Raw genomic sequence first — 19124 nt, 5'->3', positions numbered from 1 at the left:
CCTCGCTGGAAAGATTTACAGGGGGAAAGAATGTTTCTCTTCCTCGTTTTATTAATTTAATATCAGCAGCCAGAATGAATCTCTCCCCCTCTCTGGTTCCCAGCACACCTTCCCTCCACCTCCCCTTGAAGCTTCTCGTTCTTTCTATTCTTATTATAGTTACTGGTGCATGCTCCTGTCTCTCCCCTAGTCTGAATTCTGGAGATCAGGGGCTGTGCCCTGCTCAGATTTTTATTCTTCACAGGCCTTACCATGCTGCCTTGCCCTTGGTAAGCACTTAATAAATACTTGTGGGGCTGAGTTTTCACTAGGAATTTTTTAAACATGTTTTAGACAGAGAACATTTTTTCTTTGTAAATAAGTGGCTAATGGGTTGGAATATTAATGGACTGGGATTGCCTAAACTCTCTATGGTTACAGATTTTTTTTTGGGGGGGGGCGTACTCTTTCTCCTTCCCCCTCAGAAAAACTGGTTAGAACCTGCAGGACAAATCTTAATTATTTAGGATCATAGCCGGTAAGAAGAGGGGGGGAAAGGGTGCCCAGCTTGGAGAAAAGAAACTGAGGAGGTGGTTTAGATCTGGCTGATTTCACATTTTAAAACAGGAGTCATGGATGGAAACGCCTCTCTTGTCAGGCAGGGAATGTCATTGCAGGGGCTAAGAATACCCGGGGACCTGGTGCGGGGTGACAAAGCACCCAAGCTCAGAGTGGGAGAAGGTTAGGAAGTGGTGGAGACCCCTGAGGGCCAGCAGTCACCAGCCTAGACCCTTCTGACTAGAACAGCTTTACTTAGTGGGGGCTGACCCTTGGCCGGTGTGGCCAAATCTTCTGATTTTCCATGAGGTGCTGAATATAGAAAAACTCCTGCTTTTAAGATGTTGTCAGTTAATGAAAAAAATATTAAAACTTGCCTGGGCACAGTGGCTAACACCTGTAATCCTAGCACTCGGGGAGGATGAGGTGGGTGGATTGCTTGAGCTCAGGAGTTTGAGACCAGCCTGACCAAGAGCGAGACCCCATCTCTACTAAAAAAGAGAAAAATTAGCCTGGCATTGTGGTGAGCACCTGTAGTCCCAGCTACATGGGAGGCTGAGGCAAGAGGATTGCTTGAGCCCAAGATTTGAGGTTTGAGGCACTATGACATTTTACCCAGGGTGATAGAGTGAGACTCTGTCTCAAAAAAAAAAAAAAGTTAAACTGCTCCTGCAGGCCAAGTCAAACATTTCTTTTTTTTTTTTTAAATTAATTATTTATTTTGAGACAGAACCTCAAGCTGTTACCCTGGGTATAGAGTGCTGTGGCATCACAGCTCACAGCAACCTTCAACTCCTGGCCTTAAGTGATTCTCTTGCCTCAGCCTCCCAAGTAACTGGGACTACAGGCCCCTGCCACTAACGCCTGGCTATTTTTTGTTTGTAGTTGTCATTGTTGTTTGGCAGGCCGGGGCTGGATTCCAACCCACCAGCTCTGTTGTGTGTGGCTAGTGCCTTAGACACTTGAGCTACAGGCTCTGAGCCCAAGTCAAACATTTTTAAGGGCTGTGTTTGACCTCTGGACCAGAATGTCAAGCTCTAATCCGGCATTTCCCAACTGAGGCATTTTTTGCCTGACAGGGGATACTTAGCAACATCTGGAGACGTTGTAGGTTGTCATGGCTTTGGGGGATGCTACCGGCCTCTGGTGGGTCAAGGCAAGGGACACATCCTATACATCTTCTCCCACACACAAGAAAGAGCAATCAGCCCACAATGTCAACACCCAGAATGTCAGCACTACGTGGGCTGAGGACAACCAGAGGGGTGGTCAGGCAGGAAGCTCTTCAGTTCTGTATGGTTCTTGGGGCTGGGCCAATTGATTTGACCTCAGATTAGTAAATGACTCAAAGGTGACACTGGATGGTCAAGCTAGGGCACAGGCAGTCAGAGCCGGGAGCTCTTTGCAGAAAATCTGAATTTCTGTGATTTGATTTTAAAAAATATATCTTAATGCCTACATAATCTCAAAAACAACTCTAGGTCAGAGGTCTATGAAATTCAGCCAGTGAAGATGATTCCTAACCCAGCATTTGGATTGGACCTCCCTCCCTCACTTTTTCTTCCCCCACCTGGAAAGAAGGGGGCAGTCATGGTCTCTGTAACAAGGTGTTAAGTGAATTTTTGCTTCTTTAGGAGGACTGACCTCTGCCTCCTTTCTGGAAGGTTCAGGAGCAGAGCTGCCTGCCTCCCCTGCCATACCAAGGACCACTGTCTCCTCCCAGCCCCCAGGACCAGAGACCCCTCCAGCAGGAAGGCCATCCTTGGCCTCTTCCCAGTTACAGGCTGCAGGCCCAGCTGCCTGGGACAGGCTTTCTTGGGGCCTCGTGGCTTCTGATGGGCTGGGCAAGGCAAGTCCATGGCTGTGTCTTCTGCCCATGGTTTCCTTTGAAGGGTTGGGTCCCTGGGAGGCCCAGGTAGACCCAGCTAGATAAGAGGCCCCCTCTTTCACCACCGATCTGTTAAAGAAAGCTCCACTTTGATCCCCAGCCGTGTCTCCTCCCCACATTCAGAAGGTTTTCCGAAGATAGCTGGGCCCCAAGATCTCCCATCTGAGGGCAGTCCCCTCTCACTTGTCCCGCCTAGATCACCATCCTAGGGCCTTGAGACACAGCAGAAGGAGGCAGGGGTGGTGGGTCAGCAGCTGTGTACACCCCAAAGGACTCGTGGTGGGAGACCCAGAGCCAGGCCCAGAACCTGAGGTCACACCTCCCTTGGGCTCTTCTCCAGGCTGGGAGCCTCAGGGCGGCCAGTGGATCTAGTTTCTGATGCCTTTTCTCCCTCCACTGCTCTCTTGCTGAAGGAGCGTGGGCCACTTCTACAAACAGCCAAACCCATGGGAAGAAGCTGGTCACCTGCTGCCTCCCTTTTCCCCAGAGCAACACAACATCAGCATGGTCCCCACCCCGCCAGGGAAGTGGGGTTCCCCGGACACCCCCCGCTTGCAGCTGTGCTCCCCTTGGAGTCCACAGGAGGTGTCCAGGCTGGCCCTAGGCCCCCACGTCCAGTCTCCCCTGGCCCCCCTGGCCTTGCTGTGCAGCTGTCCTCAGAAATCTCTCCTCGGCTACCTCCCTGGAGGCCTGAGCTCTCCAAAGTTGTCCTGGTCTCAGGACCATCTGTTACCCTTGCTCAAGGCCTAGAAACCGTGAGGTCTGCGCAGGACTCCTCCCAGCCACCCAGAAGTCCCCTCCTGCCGAGAGGACTGAAGGTGGCTGCCACCGAGCCCATCCAAGCCAGTGAGGAGATGTGGCCCTTGCTGAGGCCCTTGAGGGCCAGCCAGGTGGAGGAGACGCTGCCTTCTCACCGTTACCCCAGAAAGCCTGGGGAAATGTCCTTTGTAATGGAGGTGGAGGGGCTGCCCCACAGAGGGCCTGGTCTCCCTGGGGAGGGGGCCAGAGGGCACCTGTATCTGTCACCCTCAGAGCCAAGTACAGGCACAGAGGGGCTAGGACTCCCCATTCTTCTGGGGACAAAACCCACATTCACCACCCCAAGGGTAAGGCAGCCAGACCCCAGTGCACGTGGGGGGGCCTTGGGACCTGAGTCCACTGCAGGGCCTGAAGCCTCATCTCTAGGAGGTTGGGACAGAGCCCAAAGCTTGGGGTCAGCCTCCAGCTCGCTGGCAAGCCAGGATGAGTGGGGGGCCTCACACACATCTAGCTCTCCGTCTATGTGGACATCCAGCTTGCCGGCTCCCACAGAAACATCATGGCCCAGCTTGGCAGAGCCCAGACACCCTTTCCCTGTTGGCCAGGGGGTCTTGCCCCAGCAGAACCCAACAGAACCTGCATTGGCCTCCAGCCCTGAAAGTCAAAGGCCTTCTGAGCTTCAGAGCAGCATGGAGGGGCTTTCAGAGAGGCCCCCCTGCCAGGCCTCCTCCTCCGTGGAGACTCCAGTGGGTAAGTCCTCGGAACTCCATGCGGGAGGGGCAAAGTACAAAGGCATGGGGTGAGCAGGGGCCTCTCAGCAGGAGGGGAGTGAGTGCAGGACAGTGTCCCTTGATCGCCCTGGCCGCCCAGCTGTGTTTTGTGCACAGTCTTGCTGCCAAAGGTGGTGACACTGAGGGAAGGACATGGGCTCTGCATTCAGGCCCACTGGGCTGAGGGTTCAAGTCCCAGTTCTTCCCCTCTGGCTATGTGACCTTGGCAAGGCACCAGCCTCTCTGAGCGTCAGTGTCCTGGTCAGTCACGTAGGGCCTGTTATAGTTCCTGCTCAGCAGGGTGAGGAGATGGACGTAACGTCTTCTGTGCAGAACCTGCTGCCCAGCGTGTGCTTGCAACCCACCAGCTGCTCCTGTGGGGCTGTCAAGGCGAATCAGAGCAGCTGGGCTGCCCCATGCTAGTCCCAGGGAGAGGGGATGTTTGCTTGTCCCAGGAGCGCATGGAAGCCCGTCAGTCACAGTTCAGACACCTCAGGGGCTTGGTGGTGGTGATGATAACATCCTCCATGTGTCACCCTGTCCCCGGGGCCTCGGGAGGCTGTGACCCCAGGTCTCTAAAGGACCCCAGGGGAGGAGAACAGCAAGCTCCGCTTTGTGCTCATCCCTCACCACGCCCTTACTCTGGTTCCCATGGCAGCAGCTGGTACCCTGCTGGCTGGGGTAGCCCCAGTGACCCCGGATGACCCAGTGTCCTCAGGCTCCTTGGCCCAGAAGCCCAGATGTGGCCGAGTGCAGTGGTCAGGGCCGGAACAACCCTCGGTGCTTCCCAGGAAAGGTGGCGCCCCTCGCCCCCTCCAGGTCACCCCACCACCGGAAGTGGGGTTTGAACCATAGCCAAGGAGAGGCGGCCCGGCTACGCCCGCCCGGAACAAGAAGGAAATAAATAAATAAATAAATAATCAGGGATGTCTTGGCTGATAAATGGTCCCTACCTCCAAGACGACTTCTCCCCCCTCTGGGCAGATCCATCCCAGGCAAAAGCTTAATAGCCCATTTAAGGCTCTTCCTTTTCACCACGGAATTGAGCGGCTCCCGCCATTACGAGGTTTTCAGCTTCTCTCTGAAATCAAATTACTGACTCCATTTAATTTTTTAAAAGCTCGGATGATTTCCCTTCTTGAATCGGAGCCGTGACTCCAAGGCCAGCCACCCTCCCCCGTCCCCTGGCCCTGCCAGGCGGTTCCCCTGCAGGCAGCTGCTGCTCAGGGATGGTGGCCCCCAGGCCTGGGCAAGCCTGACACCTAGAGGGGAAGCCGCAGGAGACCGGGTCTCTGGTCACTGTCCTGAACGCGGGCACTAGCCTTGGCCTGTGGCAGCTCTCGGCAGCCTGAGGTTCAGGACTAGAATCAGAGGCTGGTAGGGTCAGCAGTGAGAGCCCAGTGACTCACATGGGAGGTTCCCTAGGTTCCCAGTCACCTTCCCACAATGCGTATCTGATACCCCATCACTCGGCAAATGTCTACAGTGACTCCTCCGAGCCAGGCACTGTTCCAGCTCTGGGGAGGCAGTGGTGAAAGTCTTGGTGTGGAGCGAAAGTTCTAGCATGTGTGGGAGAGGGCAGTTGGAGACCGATCATAAACACAAGTGGATGATTCCAGATAACGCTGCGTGCTCCAGAGAGAACCAAACAAGCCACTTGGGTGAGGGCAACTTTAGGGGGGAAGGTCAGGCATCTCCCCTGGGGAGGCAAGGAGGCCACCCCAGAAAGAGCTGGTGAGGGTATCCGGGCAGAGGAAGAGGTTGAAGGCCGTGGATGCTGTAGGAGGGCATGGGGTGGGCCTGCAGGGGTCTTTGAGCAGAGAGAGGCCTTGGATAGAGGCTTGGAAAAGCTGATCAGAGAGTGGACATCAGAGGGACAAGAGCAGCAGTCTCACAGGAAGGGCAGATGTGCCACTCACATTCCTATGTCCTGGTGACTCGGGGGAGGTTGCTGCCAGTGATGTCAGAGACATGATGCATCTTTCATCTCAACACTGGCCGCTGTGTTTCTGCTCTGTCTCCTCCCCTCCACCTCCACCCACTCCTCCCTCTTCCCCTTCTCTATGCCCAAAGAACCACCCAGCTTGGGGACATCATAGACTGGGGGTGCCCACCCTCCAGAAAGTCCTGTAAACCAGGGCTGACCCTTTACCAGTCCTTGCTGTGATTAACCACTCTGCATCCTTGGAGACAAGACAAAGGGAATAGGGTTAATGAAATCACTGGGCTTTACCTGGTATAAATGGCTCTTTGCCCCCCCACCCCCGCAGGCGGTGAATCGCAAGGCTGGGAGGGTCTGGGCATTAACTGTTCTGGGCACTCTTCCCAGCGCAGCACACGGTGGAACTGGAACAAACCACTTTACGTCTCTTCTCCTCCATGCTTTGCTCTGTACCCACTCAAAGGCAGGACCGTCATGCTTAATTAGGAAGGGCTGGAGGTTCTCGGGAGGGCTCCTAATTTCCCCTGAGATGGGACAACTCTGCCTTTGTGACCAAGCTCTGCTAGGGCCTGGCCGGCACCTGAGCCTGATCCCAGGGCATGTGCAGGAGGTTGTCCCTGCTTTGAGGACGTCTAGTTTTTCTGTTGAGACCTCCCAGGTCTTGCAGTCATTTGTTTAAGGCTGACAGGTCTGTGATTGGTGAGATTCTGGCAGGGAACGGCTCTTTCCCTCGAGGTCAGCGGCTGCCTGACAGATCTCAGACAGCTGGGGCTGTTGGTGGTGTTGAGACATCACTGGCCAGTTCCCCACCATCAGCGGCTCAGGCTCTCATCCCCCCCAACCCCCTGTGACTCTGTGTGAAGTCCAGGAGCCATGATGCATTTATTGTACCAGTTTACTTTCTGGGTTTTCCTCCTTGGGCACAAAGCTGTTTGGGCAACATCCAGGCTCATTGTTTTCCCCTTGTTGAAGGCCCTGAATTCCCAGATCTCGGGTGCTTCCTACAGCAGGCTCACATCACAGCTTGCTCTTTCAGCCACCGCTGCAAGTCTCTGGTGGGTATTCGAATATTACTGAAACTGGAATTGTCATTATCAACTTAGTAATCTTCCAAATCACTGAGGAACCAGAGGCAGCATGGTTGAGAAGAGCTTTCTTATGGGTGTCAAGAGACCAGGTTGACCCCACCCCAGCCATGTGACCTTGAGCAAGTCAGTTCACTTTCTGAGCCTGGGCTTCAGCATTGAGCTGAAACTGGAGTGAATGGCCTCAATATCCTGACCCAGGATAATGGGGGGCAGGCCATCCCTTGAAGATGGTAGGTTAAAAGCCTCTTATGCAGCCCCTCACTCCCAAGGGTCCATCGTCCCCAGCTCAGACCTGCCCCGGCCCACTTCCCGATTCCTCTGCCTCTCACAGGTCTGGTCTCTGGGGCTGAGGGGTGCCAAAGACATCAGGCCAAGCTGGTAGGCAGGTGGGAGGACAAGTGGGATGATAGGTATGGAAGCCCATTTCCATGTAGCCAGCCACAGTCCACCCCTGCCTTGCTCCACAGGTCATCTCCCACGCTGACATCTCAGATCTCAAAGCCCTCAGAACAGAGGTTCTCAAAGCGGGGTCCCCTGGGCTACCACCAGTAGCATCCCTTGGGAACTTGTTAGAAATGCAAATTCTTGGGCCCCACCCAAGGCCTAGAGATTCAGAAACTCATGGGTGGGGCCCAGCCATCTATCTGAAGTCCTCCAGAGGATTCTGAGGCATTCTGAAGGGTGTGAGAACCAATGTGTGGGGGTAGGAGAGGCCCTCCAAAATCAGAGAATGCCACTGCCTCATAATAATGGCAATGTCTGACATTTCTACAGCTTCCTAGCACCTGCCACCTCTCTGTTTTCGTTGCATCTAGCACCATCCCTTTGAGGAAGGAAGGAATCGTTCTTCTTATTTGACAGATGAGGAAACTGAGGCACAGGTTCTTGCCTGAGGCCACACAACTCATAGACAGCAGCGTCAGCACTAGAGCCTGGCCTCCTTATTCCAAGGTGTGGGCTCTCTCCTGGGCAGCTAGGGTTCTTGGGGCCTCTTAGACCTAGAGAGTAAATTCATGTCCCTCGGCCAGAAAGGAAACCCCCATTCCATCCCTCTCTCTTCATTTCCAGTTGCAATCCTGGGAGACAGCATCCAGGAAACATAAATTTTGTCTGGCAGTCGAGTAAGAGCTCTGAAAGGAGTTACACGTCAGGGAGATGGGACTTTATTTCTCAATGAAATAGCCTTTTTATGGTTGGAATAAAAGTGCCAGGGGAGCCTAATGCCAGGAAGTAGCAAAAGCATTTGATAAACTCCAGCCAGGGCGGGGGCTGCGCAGGAGGCGCGGGCCGGAGAGCAGTCCCCACGTTTCAAGACGCGCGTTTTGTTTCAGGTTAGAGCTGCGGAAGATCGCAGGCGGCTTCCTGGCCCACCCAGCTGGAGAAGGGCTGCCCTGGGACAGTGTAAGCGCCTTCTGCCGCCACCAGGTCCTACGAGCAGAGCTGCAGTTCAGAGAGCGGGCAGCAGGGGGCAGCACAACACATCGTTCCAGCCCGTCGAGTGGGCGCCGCTGGGGGCGGGGGGTGCAGACGGAGGTCCCTGAGGCTTAGCCTTTAGAGGAGGTCAGCAGTAGCCCCCACTCTGGGACCTCTTCCTCTTCCCTTAAGTCCTCCGCACCCCCAACTGACAAGGACAGTTTGTCATCCTTTCTCTGGGAGCGGCCTCTGCCCCCTGATCTAAATCATAACAGGGCTGGGGGTAAGGGCGGGTTGGACAATTCTCCATCCCCTTGCCCAACCTCTGGCTGGTTTCTCAAAGCTTCTCTGGACTTTGCTTTGGACCCGATTAGCCCCTGGGTTCCCTTCTGAGGGGTCCAGGGCTTTTCGAGGGGTCTCGGGGTACATAGGCGTTAAGTGGGTGGCTTTTGTGGGTTGGGGGATCATGCCCTTCGTGGTCACTGGGGACAGGAGAGAATCCTGAAGGACAAAGAGAATAGCAAGGAAACCTCCTCATTTGAAAATGCGTGTGATTGGCAGGTTTACGGCCTCGGGAAGGTGCGTGGTATTCCGCACAATCAAGTCATTTTTAAAAATAATCTCCCTGCTTAAGTCGTACACGCTGCTAATTGCATTTTAATAAGTCTCTTAAAATCTTGCCATATTTTTTAATATCCTAATATTAGGTAAGTGATTGCGGGGGACACTGGAGGGCATGGGGAGTTTATATAACGGAGGGAGGGCTGTAATGAAGCTGGGGGTGGGCGGCCACCAAGTGGCCCATGGGGTGTGTGTACGGTAAAGATGGGTCTGCATTTGCAGGACACGTGTGCATGATGGGGGGGGGGTGTTAGTGTTCATAGACAGGGCTTCCCCTGGCCGCATCCCTGGACTGCAGCCTCTCATTCAACCCCAGCGCAGGAAATCATTTATTCCCCTGCCCAGTTCCTCTAGTCCTGGGGAAGAGACAAGCTGTCCTCCCCTTTTCATTCCCTGGCCCCAAACTAGAAGGTCTGAGCTGGAGGGGTCTTTGCAAGCTGTACATTCTCTCCTCTCTCCCCAAGGATGCAGGTCCCAAGCCCAGTGAGAGGATGTGACTTGTCCAAGGCCTAGTGGGAGACCAGTAGGGACTCAGACCCAGGCTTGGTAGGGCAACCTGTGTTCAACAACCTGTGTCCTCCCCCTCCTTTCAGCACAGGGCACCAGCCGCACTGTCTGGACCCCTTCACATCCACGGCTTGCTTGACTTCACTCCCCATGTTGCCACGGGGAGGTGGCTGGTTGTGGGGATTAGCTACCTGCCATTCACTGAGCTCTCACTACATGCCAAGCATTTGGCTGAGCACTCCCCTCTCCCAATAACCCCATGAGGTGAGACTTTTAGGTCTTAGGTGGACCTGCAGCTAAGAAGTGGGGTTGAGCCTGCTGCTGGCCCCTGGGGAAGGTTCTTTACCATGACTGGGCAGGAGGCTGAGCCAGGATCCAAGCTCTTCTCCGTCTCCAAGTGTTCAGGGCCTGTGAGGCCCATGCTGGGAGTATCAAGGGAGACGGATGCAAGCTGGGAAGTAGGATATCGGGTGGCTATGGTCTCCTTTGCTCTTGACCCTTTGGTTGGGCAGCTTCTCAAGATCAATGTCAAACCTTCTCCTCTGAGCCCCTGGAGGCCAGAGGCTTGGGTTGGCCATGCCTTAGGCTGTAGGCTGTGGATCTTAGACACACTCTGGACTTCCGGAAGCCCCCAAGGCCCATCACAGCCCTGGCCTTCCTCCTCCTCCTCCTCCTCCTTACACGCCACCAGCCCGGGTGGGAGGCACATGTTGAACGAACTTCTGAACAGGAAGTCAGCGTCCAGGTCGTCCCAAGTCCCTTTTCATGTGGTTTCTTTAATCCCTCAGGCTGGGTTTCAGAAGCATTTTACAGTTTCAGTTTTACAAAGCTACACTCCCTTTAATGTTGGCGTTTTCAGGAGGTGGGGGGAGAGCAACTTCAGTCAAAACATGTGTGTTTTACATCAGCCAGCTGTGGACCGAGGAGCCGGGGTGGGGAGGCAGCAATGTGGCCTCCAGGCGGACGCAGGCACGGCCCGGGTGGATGCAGCTGCTTGCTGCTCTCCTCTTGCCTCTGGATTCTGCCTCCCTGCCTCCTCACCTCTTTCCACTCCTGTCCTGGCCTCCACGGAGTTCGCCACAGCCAGTGGGGTCAGGGCACCGGCTCTCAGGCCCTCCCGACCTGGGACGCCGACTGGCTGCCCAGACACGGGTGTGTGGACCTTCCCTTCTCATCAGGGGCCCCTCCAAACACCTGTGTTTTTATTTACTTAGTATTGTCCCTGAAATGCACCAATCAGTGCACCTTTTCAGTTAGGTAGTACCTAAGCAGAAATATCCATGCGATTATGAGTTTGGTGTGCTAGCTGCCTCTATCTGGTCTAATACAAAAGAACATGAATCTAAAACTATTAGAGTTTTTGAAAAGGCTAAAGTCACCTTGCCAGCTCTGCATGCTCCCGGAAATCTTCCCTGGTAGAGAAGACAAAGGTGTCAGGTGAGGTGGCCATGGGGTTGGGTGGGTGAGAGTCCCACCCCACTGTTCTGCCTTCAAGGCCGTGCGAGAGCGGCTGTATGGAGTCCTGTGTAGAGCGGGTTTCTTGGCCTTGGAGTTTCAGGCTTTGCGGGGGCTGCCTGAGGCTGCTCTGAGCACACCGAGGAGAGGACCCCACTACCTCCTAAGAATGTATCCTTAGGGAAGTGTCTCCTGCCTTTGAGCCTTGGTCTCCCTGTCTGAGAAACTGGCCTGGTGACAGCAATGTGAGGGGCAGAGACACACTTGAAGACAGCCTAAAGCCACCAGGCCTGAAACCCGGCCGTCACTGGGGAGTGCTCACGACGTGGCTGTTAGCATTTTGCTCCCATTTCTGGCCCTGGCTTTGTCAGTGAGAGGTCGACAGAGGAAGACAAGACATCTCCATGTCTCTGAGGTGTGGGGCCGAGCATGGGGAAGGATGTTGTGATGGCTGTGTAGCCCCGGCCCTGCCCCACAGGATGAAGAGAGCTCTTCCCTCCCTGCAGAGATGGGGCGGCTGAGAGAGGCTTTTGGGACAGGGGTGAGAGCCTAGGACACCAGTCCCTGCTGCCCCAGTGACAAGCCCTGGTAAAGTAGGTGCCCAGCCCTGCTGTCCCCAAAGCTTTGCTGCTGCCTGCGGCTCCCAGTTGCTGGAGGATGTCCCAAGAGTGGCTTCACCTCCATTATGGTCATGGGTCCCCAGAGCATGCTGCCTCTGGTCTGAGCTACCTTTCTCAGGCCACAGGGGTCAGTGGTCCCGCTCCCTCTGGCCACAGGCTGCCCCCCAGGGCACCTAAGAGGGGGAGGAAGCCAAAGTCAGGCCAGAGCACAGAGGGACGTGTCCTGGGGAAGGGCTCATTAAAGAACTCTGAAGAATAGAGCCATGATGATGATGGTGACCAGACACCATGCTAAGAACTTCACACACGTCCTTTCATTCCATTTGCTCTGTGACACGTACTGGGAAGGCATCTACAACAGAGGCTGGCACACAGTAGGCCCTCACGAAATATTTGTTTTTATTTACTTATTTAGTTTTTGCAGTTGTTGGCCGGGGCTGGGTTTGAACCCTCCACCTCTGGCATATGGGGCTGGCGCCCTACTCCTTTGAGCCACAGATGCCACCCCACACGAAATATTTATTAAAGAGACTTTGAAAGGGAACATCGTTCACTCAGCTCTCAACCACACTCTTACTGTTTATGGGTCAGGTCTGCCCAGTGGGCAGAAGAGAGATTTGAGGTGGAAGTTTCCTTCCAGTCCTGGTGAGAGACTGTCACTGACCTTTAGGGTGGATCTGTGGGAGGGTAGATCCCCCAGGACTTGGGGTGCTTCTTCCACTTACTCCAAATCTCCCAGGGGAGAGGCTCCCTTGGCCTGGGGCCTCTTCTGCTTCCCCCGGGACAGGGAAGGGCTGGGCCCTGGCTCGGCTGCAGCTGTGCGGGGCCCAAGGAGGAGAGAATCAAAGGCAGCCCATGTGGGCCCCACTTTCATCTCCCTGCTTCAAAGAGGTGCAAACAAACTCTGTCCCGGTGCCAGGCAGTAGCTCCCTCCTCACCGCCCCAGCCTTCTCCTCCGCCTTCTTCCCGGGAAACCAGCAGTGCTTTGGGCCTGCTCCCAGGGACACCCCAGAGGGGCCCCAACTCCTGGCCATGCAAGAGATGCTGGGCAAGGCTTACAAGGAAGGAGACGGGGCTGAGACCCTCGCACCTGAGCCCATTCCCTCCGTGGGCCAGCCCCGGAGCTGGGGGCTTACCTGCCCCCCACACGTCGCTCCTGAGCGCCAGGCATGCGCCCAGAGTAAGAGGCATGAGGCGTTTCTCAGACTTCAGACTTGGAACAAGCAGAAGAATGTAAACTAACTCATCAATCATTTTTACATAGATTACATGCTAAGATAATATTTTGGAGCTCTCGGGTTAAAAAATGTTAAAATTAATTTTCCCTGGTATTTTTTTAGTCCTTTAAATGTGGCTACAGAGAAATTTAAAATTACATGTATGGCTTGCTATATTTCTGTTGGGCTGCTCATTCTAGATAACGTTCTTATTTTTCAGATGAGGGGCCTTGAGGCTCCCAGGCAGTGCTCAGCAGACATCTTTGAAATGAACGAGTGAATGAATAAATGAATGAATGTCTAGTACTTGCTCCTGTGAAGACACAGATGAACCCTGTTCCTGCCCTCAAGGAGCTCCAGTCCAGAGTCTAGTCCAGTGGGGGAGGGTAGTGATAGAATCAGAGACTCAGCATTTGGGGGACCCTCCCCTATCTCTGAGCAATAGGGGCTGGAGGTTAGGAGGCCCCTGGGTGCAGATCTTGGCTTCACTACTCACCAACTGTTATGACCTTGGGAAAGTTACTTAGCCTCTTCATGCCTCAGTTTTCTCATCTGTTAAATGGGGAGGATGATGATAATCACCATTATTATTGAAGCAGCTCCTTCCTGGGTTGATGTGAGGATGAAAGGAGTTCACACATTTTTCTCACTCTGAGCAGGGCTTGGTGCACAGGAAGTACAAAGCGTTGATGATTACTTATCATGTGGGACCAGTGCTACTGAGCACATGTCACCTGGTCCTGGCTGCAGCTCCTGGGAGGACTGAGGCCCCGTCCCACAGTGGAGAAACAGCTGCACCCCCAGCCATCCTGAGTCACCACTGCCCAGAGACAGGAGCAGAGGACACTCTTACTTTTCAGCCACATCCACTCTCTGGGTCCACCTGGACAGATACTATGAGACCCTGCTTGCTCGGCTCAGCCTTCTCCTCTCTCCTGTCCCATCCTCTTTGTTTTATTTTATTTTATTATTATTTTTTTGAGACAGAGTCTCACTATGTCACCCTCGGTAGAGTGCCATGGTGCCGTCACAGCTCACAGCAACCTCAAACTCTTGAGGCTGAGGCTCAAGCCTCAAACTCTTGGGGCTCAAGCGATTCTCTTGCCTCAGCTTCCCAAGTAGCTGGGACTACAGACACCCGCTACAACACCCAGCTATTTTTTTGTTGCAGTTGTCATTGTTGTTTAGCAGGCCCGGGCTGGGTTCAAACCCGCCAGTCTTGGTGTATGTGGCTGGTGCCCTACCCACTGAGCTATGGGCGCCAAGCCTCCTTTTTGTTTTTTGAAGCCCCCACCCCAACCCTATCCCAGATTTGTCCCTGAGGTCTTGTGGTTCCTGGAAGTGGCTTTGGGACCTTCTTCTTTGAAGAGAAATGCCCCCCAGGGAACACACCCAGTCTGGCTCCTGTACTCTCAGGACAGACTTGAAGCCTCCTGTTTCACTCTTACCTAGGACCTCCCAGGAGGGTTGGCAGGAGGCAGGAGACAGAGAGGAGGGGCCCAGCACAGTGCCTGATGCTCAGGCGGGCCACCCAAGGAGGGGAGGAGCCAGGCCGAGGTGACACTGGGGTTCTTGGAGGTCTGGGATGAGCCTGGCAGGCTGTGGGTAGGTGCTGTGAAGCCCAGGGCACACCAAGCAGGGGAAACAGCTAGAGGAAAGGTCTGGAGACAAGTTTGGGGGCAGCAAGGTGACCTATCAGGATCATAGTGGGCACCAAGGGAGACCCACAAGGCTGTTAGGGGCCCCACTGAGCAGGACTTGCTGGAGGCTGAGTGGTGGAGGCTGTTCCCAGAGCTGGGGTGGGTGGTTAGGGGCACCCAGAGATGGTAGCAGGAAGTTGGACGATTGGAACCACACAGGGTCAATGGGAGCCAGATGTGAGCAGGTCAGGGCTCTTGTGGGAGGGAGATGTTTTCCTTCTCCACTGAAGCTGTGGCTGGCAGAGGAGAAGGGGGGCCACCCCCCACCTCCGGCCCATTGTGGCATGGAGAGGTTCTGCAGCTGCCTGTCAAAAGGTAATGAGAGCCACACCCGGAGGTGATTTGCATGACTGCTCCCTTAGTGCCCTGGACCAGTCTCTGGAGAGAGGGCTGTGCAGGAGCCACATGGGCATAGAGGTCAGGGGCAGGGAGGGGCGACCCCCCTTAGTCAGCCTGCAGCCTTGGAGTGCTTGGCGTGCAGGCGCTGGGATCCAGAGGGTGCTTTGTCCTAGGTCCCATTCCTGTGCAGCCTTGCTACTCGAGCCCCTGGCTCCTGCTTTGGCCACTTCCTCCAGGAAGCCCTCTTGGACCCTCGAGTTGGATCTGGTACTCTGCGTTCCTGGTGCTCATACAGTGAGCTGTGATCACCCCATTATACTCCAGCCTGGGTGATAGAGGGAGACTGTCTCTAAAAAAGGAAGAATTTTGAGAAACACAGCCAAGTGGATTATAACTCTCTTTCCCAGGGGGCTACTTAGACCCCACCCTACCCCCAACCGCCAACCCAGCACTGGGCCCCTCCCCAGACCAGCCCCTCCTTCCTGCCCACCTTCTAACCTACTCTGTTCCTGCAGCCACTTTGAATGTTATACATAGGCATTTTTTGGAATCAATTTCTAAAAATCATATATTGTCCAATAGAAAGGTGTTCATTGCAAAAACTGCCAATCATACAGAAGCAGAGAGAGTATGACATGAAAGGCCCCTTTTCTGCTCTGGCCCTGGTCACTCGCCCCAGTCACTCACCTCCACCGTTTGGTTTCAGGTAGGGCCTTCTAAATCCGGTGTGTGTGAGAAAATACACATAAGGCAGCAGGACCATCTTCCCCATTTTTAAGTGACGAGTGGCATTAAGTACATGCACCGTGCTGTGCAGCCATCACCGCCATCTGCGCCTATTAAACTCTCCCCACAACAGGGTCCCCAGCCCCTGCACCCACCATCCTGTTCTCTCTTGGTCACTATGAATTTTTTTTTTTTTGAGAGAGAGTCTCACTCAGTCGCCCCAGGGTTGAGTGCCATGGTGTCATAGGTCATTTTTCTGTTTTTAGTAGAGATGGGGTCTCCCTTTGCTCAGGCTGTGAGAAAAGGCGATCCACCCACCTTGGCATCCAAGAGTGCTAGGATTATAGCGTGAGCCACTGCACCCGGCCCTATTATTTATTTATTTATTTATTTTGAGGCACAGTCTCATTCTGTCACCCTGGGTAGAGTGCCATGGCATCATCACTGCTCACGGCAAGCTCAGTCTCTTGGTCTCAATCCAATCCTTTGCCTCAGCCTCCTGAGTCGCTGGGACTATAGGTGCCTGCCACGACACCAGCTAGTTTTTTTTTTAGAGATAGTCTCATTTTGTCATCCTTGGTAGAGTGCTGTGGCGTCACAGCTCACAGCAACCTCCAACTCTTGGGCTTAGGCAATTCTCTTGCTTTGCCTCCTGAGTAACTACAGGTGCCCACCACAATGCCCGGCTATTTTTCATTGCAGTTTGGCTGGGATCTGGTTTGACCCTGCCACCCTTGGTATATGGGGCTGGTGCCCTACTCACTGAGCCACAGGCTCTGCCCTAGTTTTTCTATTTTTAATAGAGACGAGGAAGATTTCTCTTCCTCTGGAACTCCTGAGCTCACACCATCCACCTACCTTGGCCTCCCAGGATCACAGGTGTGAGCCACCATGCCTGGCCCCTTCCAAATCTTTTTAGAAGGCATCCCCCATGTGTAAATGCATGCGTGCATATACAGGTGTGTTTCATCCAAGACTGGCGCTCACCACACACCTGATCCTGTCACTTGATTTTTTTGTCCCCCCCTCCCCACCTGTGCCAGAGATCTCTACGCAGTAGAGACCAACCATCTTCTTTTCAAGGGCTGCGTGGTATTCCATGGTTCCTCGCTCGGTGGCTCTAGGAAACCTCCTCATTGCTGTTTCCCTTAGCTCCATAGTAGGGGATTTCTTTAGGCTAAGTTCCTCGAAGTGGAATTGCTGGGTCAAATGTTATGTGCATTTTAAATATTGATAGACAGCACACATCGATCATTTCCAGTCACCACTCCACAGAGGCCTTTGGGCTCAAGAACCGACAGGGCAAAGTCCAAACGCTGTGGTTTGGTGTTCAGAGCTCTTCCTAGCCACCCCCTGCTTCTTCACCAGTTCTGCAGCCCTGCACATGTGGTTTTCAAACTGAGGGTCATGACCCATGGATGAATCACAGAATCAATGACCAGCATCTGAAAAAAAAAAAAAAAAAAACGAAATGAGATAAATTAGAATAGAAAGCTTTACCCTGCACAGAGTAGGGTAAGTACTGCTTTATGAAATTTGTATTTCATTTTTATATCTGTGTCTATAATGTATGTCACAATGTAAAACCCATTTCTTACTCTGAAGTCATGGCCAAGAATTTTGAGACACTTGTGCTTCTCAATATAGTGAGACCTTGTCTCTACAAAAAATTAAAAAAATTACAGGCAGTGCCTGTGGCTCAAAGGAATAGGGTGCTGGCCCCATATGCCAGAGATGGTGGGTTCAAACCTGGCCCCTGGCCAAAAAAAATTTTTTTAAAATTAGCTGGGCATGGTGGTGTGTGCCTATAGTTCTAGCTACTCAGGAGACTGTGTCAGGAGGATCATTTGAGCCCAGGAATTTGAACTTTGAGGGTACAGTGAGCTATGATTGCCCCATGTTACTCCAGCCTGGGTGATAGAGGGAGACTGTCTCTAAAAAAGGAAGAATTCTGAGAAACACAGCCAAGTCCCCAAGCATGACAAACACAATTCCTGCCCCAAGCCTTTGCCCACATGGGTTCTCCTTTTGAGGGGCCCTCCTCCTCTGTTGACCTTATCTAAGTCTTCTTCTACCTATTTCTCTCTGAAAGCCTCCCTTGGGACCTCCTGTCCCCCTTCTGTCTCTCTGACTTCTGCTGCATATTTTTGTCTCAGTTCCTCTGATGGTGGTTGAGCACACATTGCCCTGTAAGGCGGGTGACCAGGCCTTCTGACCTGACAGTAGGCTCCTCTAGAAATGGTCCCATAATACATCTGTCCTATGTGGGTGTCTAAAGATACATCTGCACACAGAAGGGCCAGGGCCAGGCTTCCTGATCAGAACTGGGATAATTCTGCTGTTGGTGCTAATGGTGATGTGTTAGTGATGCTAAATGGTGATTATCATAGGGGATGGTTTTTACACTCATACGTCCACCCAATGCTCTGTGAACCCTCTTCCTAGATTTGCAGCATCTCTTACCTTGTAACTCCTGCTCCCCCAAGACAGAAATCTGAAATTCACTTTCCCAGCCTCCCTTGCAGCTAGAGTGCCCATGTGACCTAGCCTCCACCAATCAGGTGCAGACACAGGATTTTGAATTGGAAGAGGCACTGGGTGTGCTCTGTGCTGATGGAGCTAGGAGGAGGGATGGACAGATTCCAGAGGCAGTGATTCTGGGGTTCTGGTAGAGGCTTCTCTAACAATTTAGGCGGTTAGAACAACCATGCCTGTGCTCAGGGACAACAACAGAAGCCACTTCACTAGAGCAGCTCTGGGTGCTATTCCAGCCTCCAAGTTTGATTCTGTGATAACCTCTAGAGAATTTTTGAGTCATCTAATACCCCAATTTTCAGGCTTATTAAAGTAAAATGTATACACAGTAAAATGTATCCTTTATATATGAATAGTTCTATATATCTTGACAAACTTACACAGTTACATAGATATCACCATTTATATCACTCCCAAAAGTCTGCAAGTACCACTTTGTATTCCATCCCAGAGGGGTGCTAGAGCTAGCTAGTAGCAGTGCATGAGAGCCAACTATTAAGTTTTCAGGAACTTTGCAAGCTGGTTGTTAAGCATAGTCATCATTAAATATTACATTATATAAACTAACAAATAAACGATACTAAAAACCAAGGTAATAAATAAACTTATCACCTCCCAGTAATTTTTCTATTTATCTATGCTATTGAGCTTATTCACGCCTCCTGTATCCAAATGGGAGGAACCAGTGACGTGCTACTTACCATCCAGCTCTTCTCTACTCTGAGTTCAGCGACCTCATGTTTGTAGCTCTGAATTGACAGAAGTATTTACACCAGAGAAATTGGCAAATGCTACAAATCAGGGTTTGATTTATTGTTTTTCCGAATGTCTAGATGTATGAAAGTAATGGAGAAAATGTAGATAATGTGGACTAACCTTAAAAGTGTGTTGTGTCAATAGCCATCGTATTTTGAATAGCACAAAAAATTAAGAAAACATTCTTCCGGTGTTTAAAAACTATTAACTGATTCAGCAAAGAAGTCGCTCACGTCACTGATGAACTAATG

The 19124-nt window shown here is 52.8% G+C and overlaps 1 protein-coding gene across 1 annotated transcript in view; it reads left to right on the top strand.

Annotated features, from left to right (window-relative positions):
* CUNH1orf127 (chromosome unknown C1orf127 homolog) overlaps window positions 1-8532 on the top strand; it is a 25246-nt gene extending 16714 nt beyond the window's left edge. Inside the window, exons 9-12 of the mRNA XM_012807250.1 lie at window positions 2202-2364; window positions 2808-3934; window positions 7316-7394; window positions 8316-8532. Coding sequence (XP_012662704.1) covers window positions 2202-2364; window positions 2808-3934; window positions 7316-7394; window positions 8316-8532 — 1586 coding nt within the window. The remainder of the gene's footprint in view (window positions 1-2201; window positions 2365-2807; window positions 3935-7315; window positions 7395-8315) is intronic.
* Window positions 8533-19124: the final 10592 nt, after the last annotated feature.

The sequence above is a fragment of the Otolemur garnettii genome, unplaced genomic scaffold (assembly GCF_000181295.1).
Source record: "Otolemur garnettii isolate 467f Iridium unplaced genomic scaffold, OtoGar3 scaffold00067, whole genome shotgun sequence".
NCBI classification, from domain to species: Eukaryota; Metazoa; Chordata; class Mammalia; order Primates; family Galagidae; genus Otolemur; species Otolemur garnettii.
This window is presented reverse-complemented; position numbering and strand designations above follow the sequence as displayed.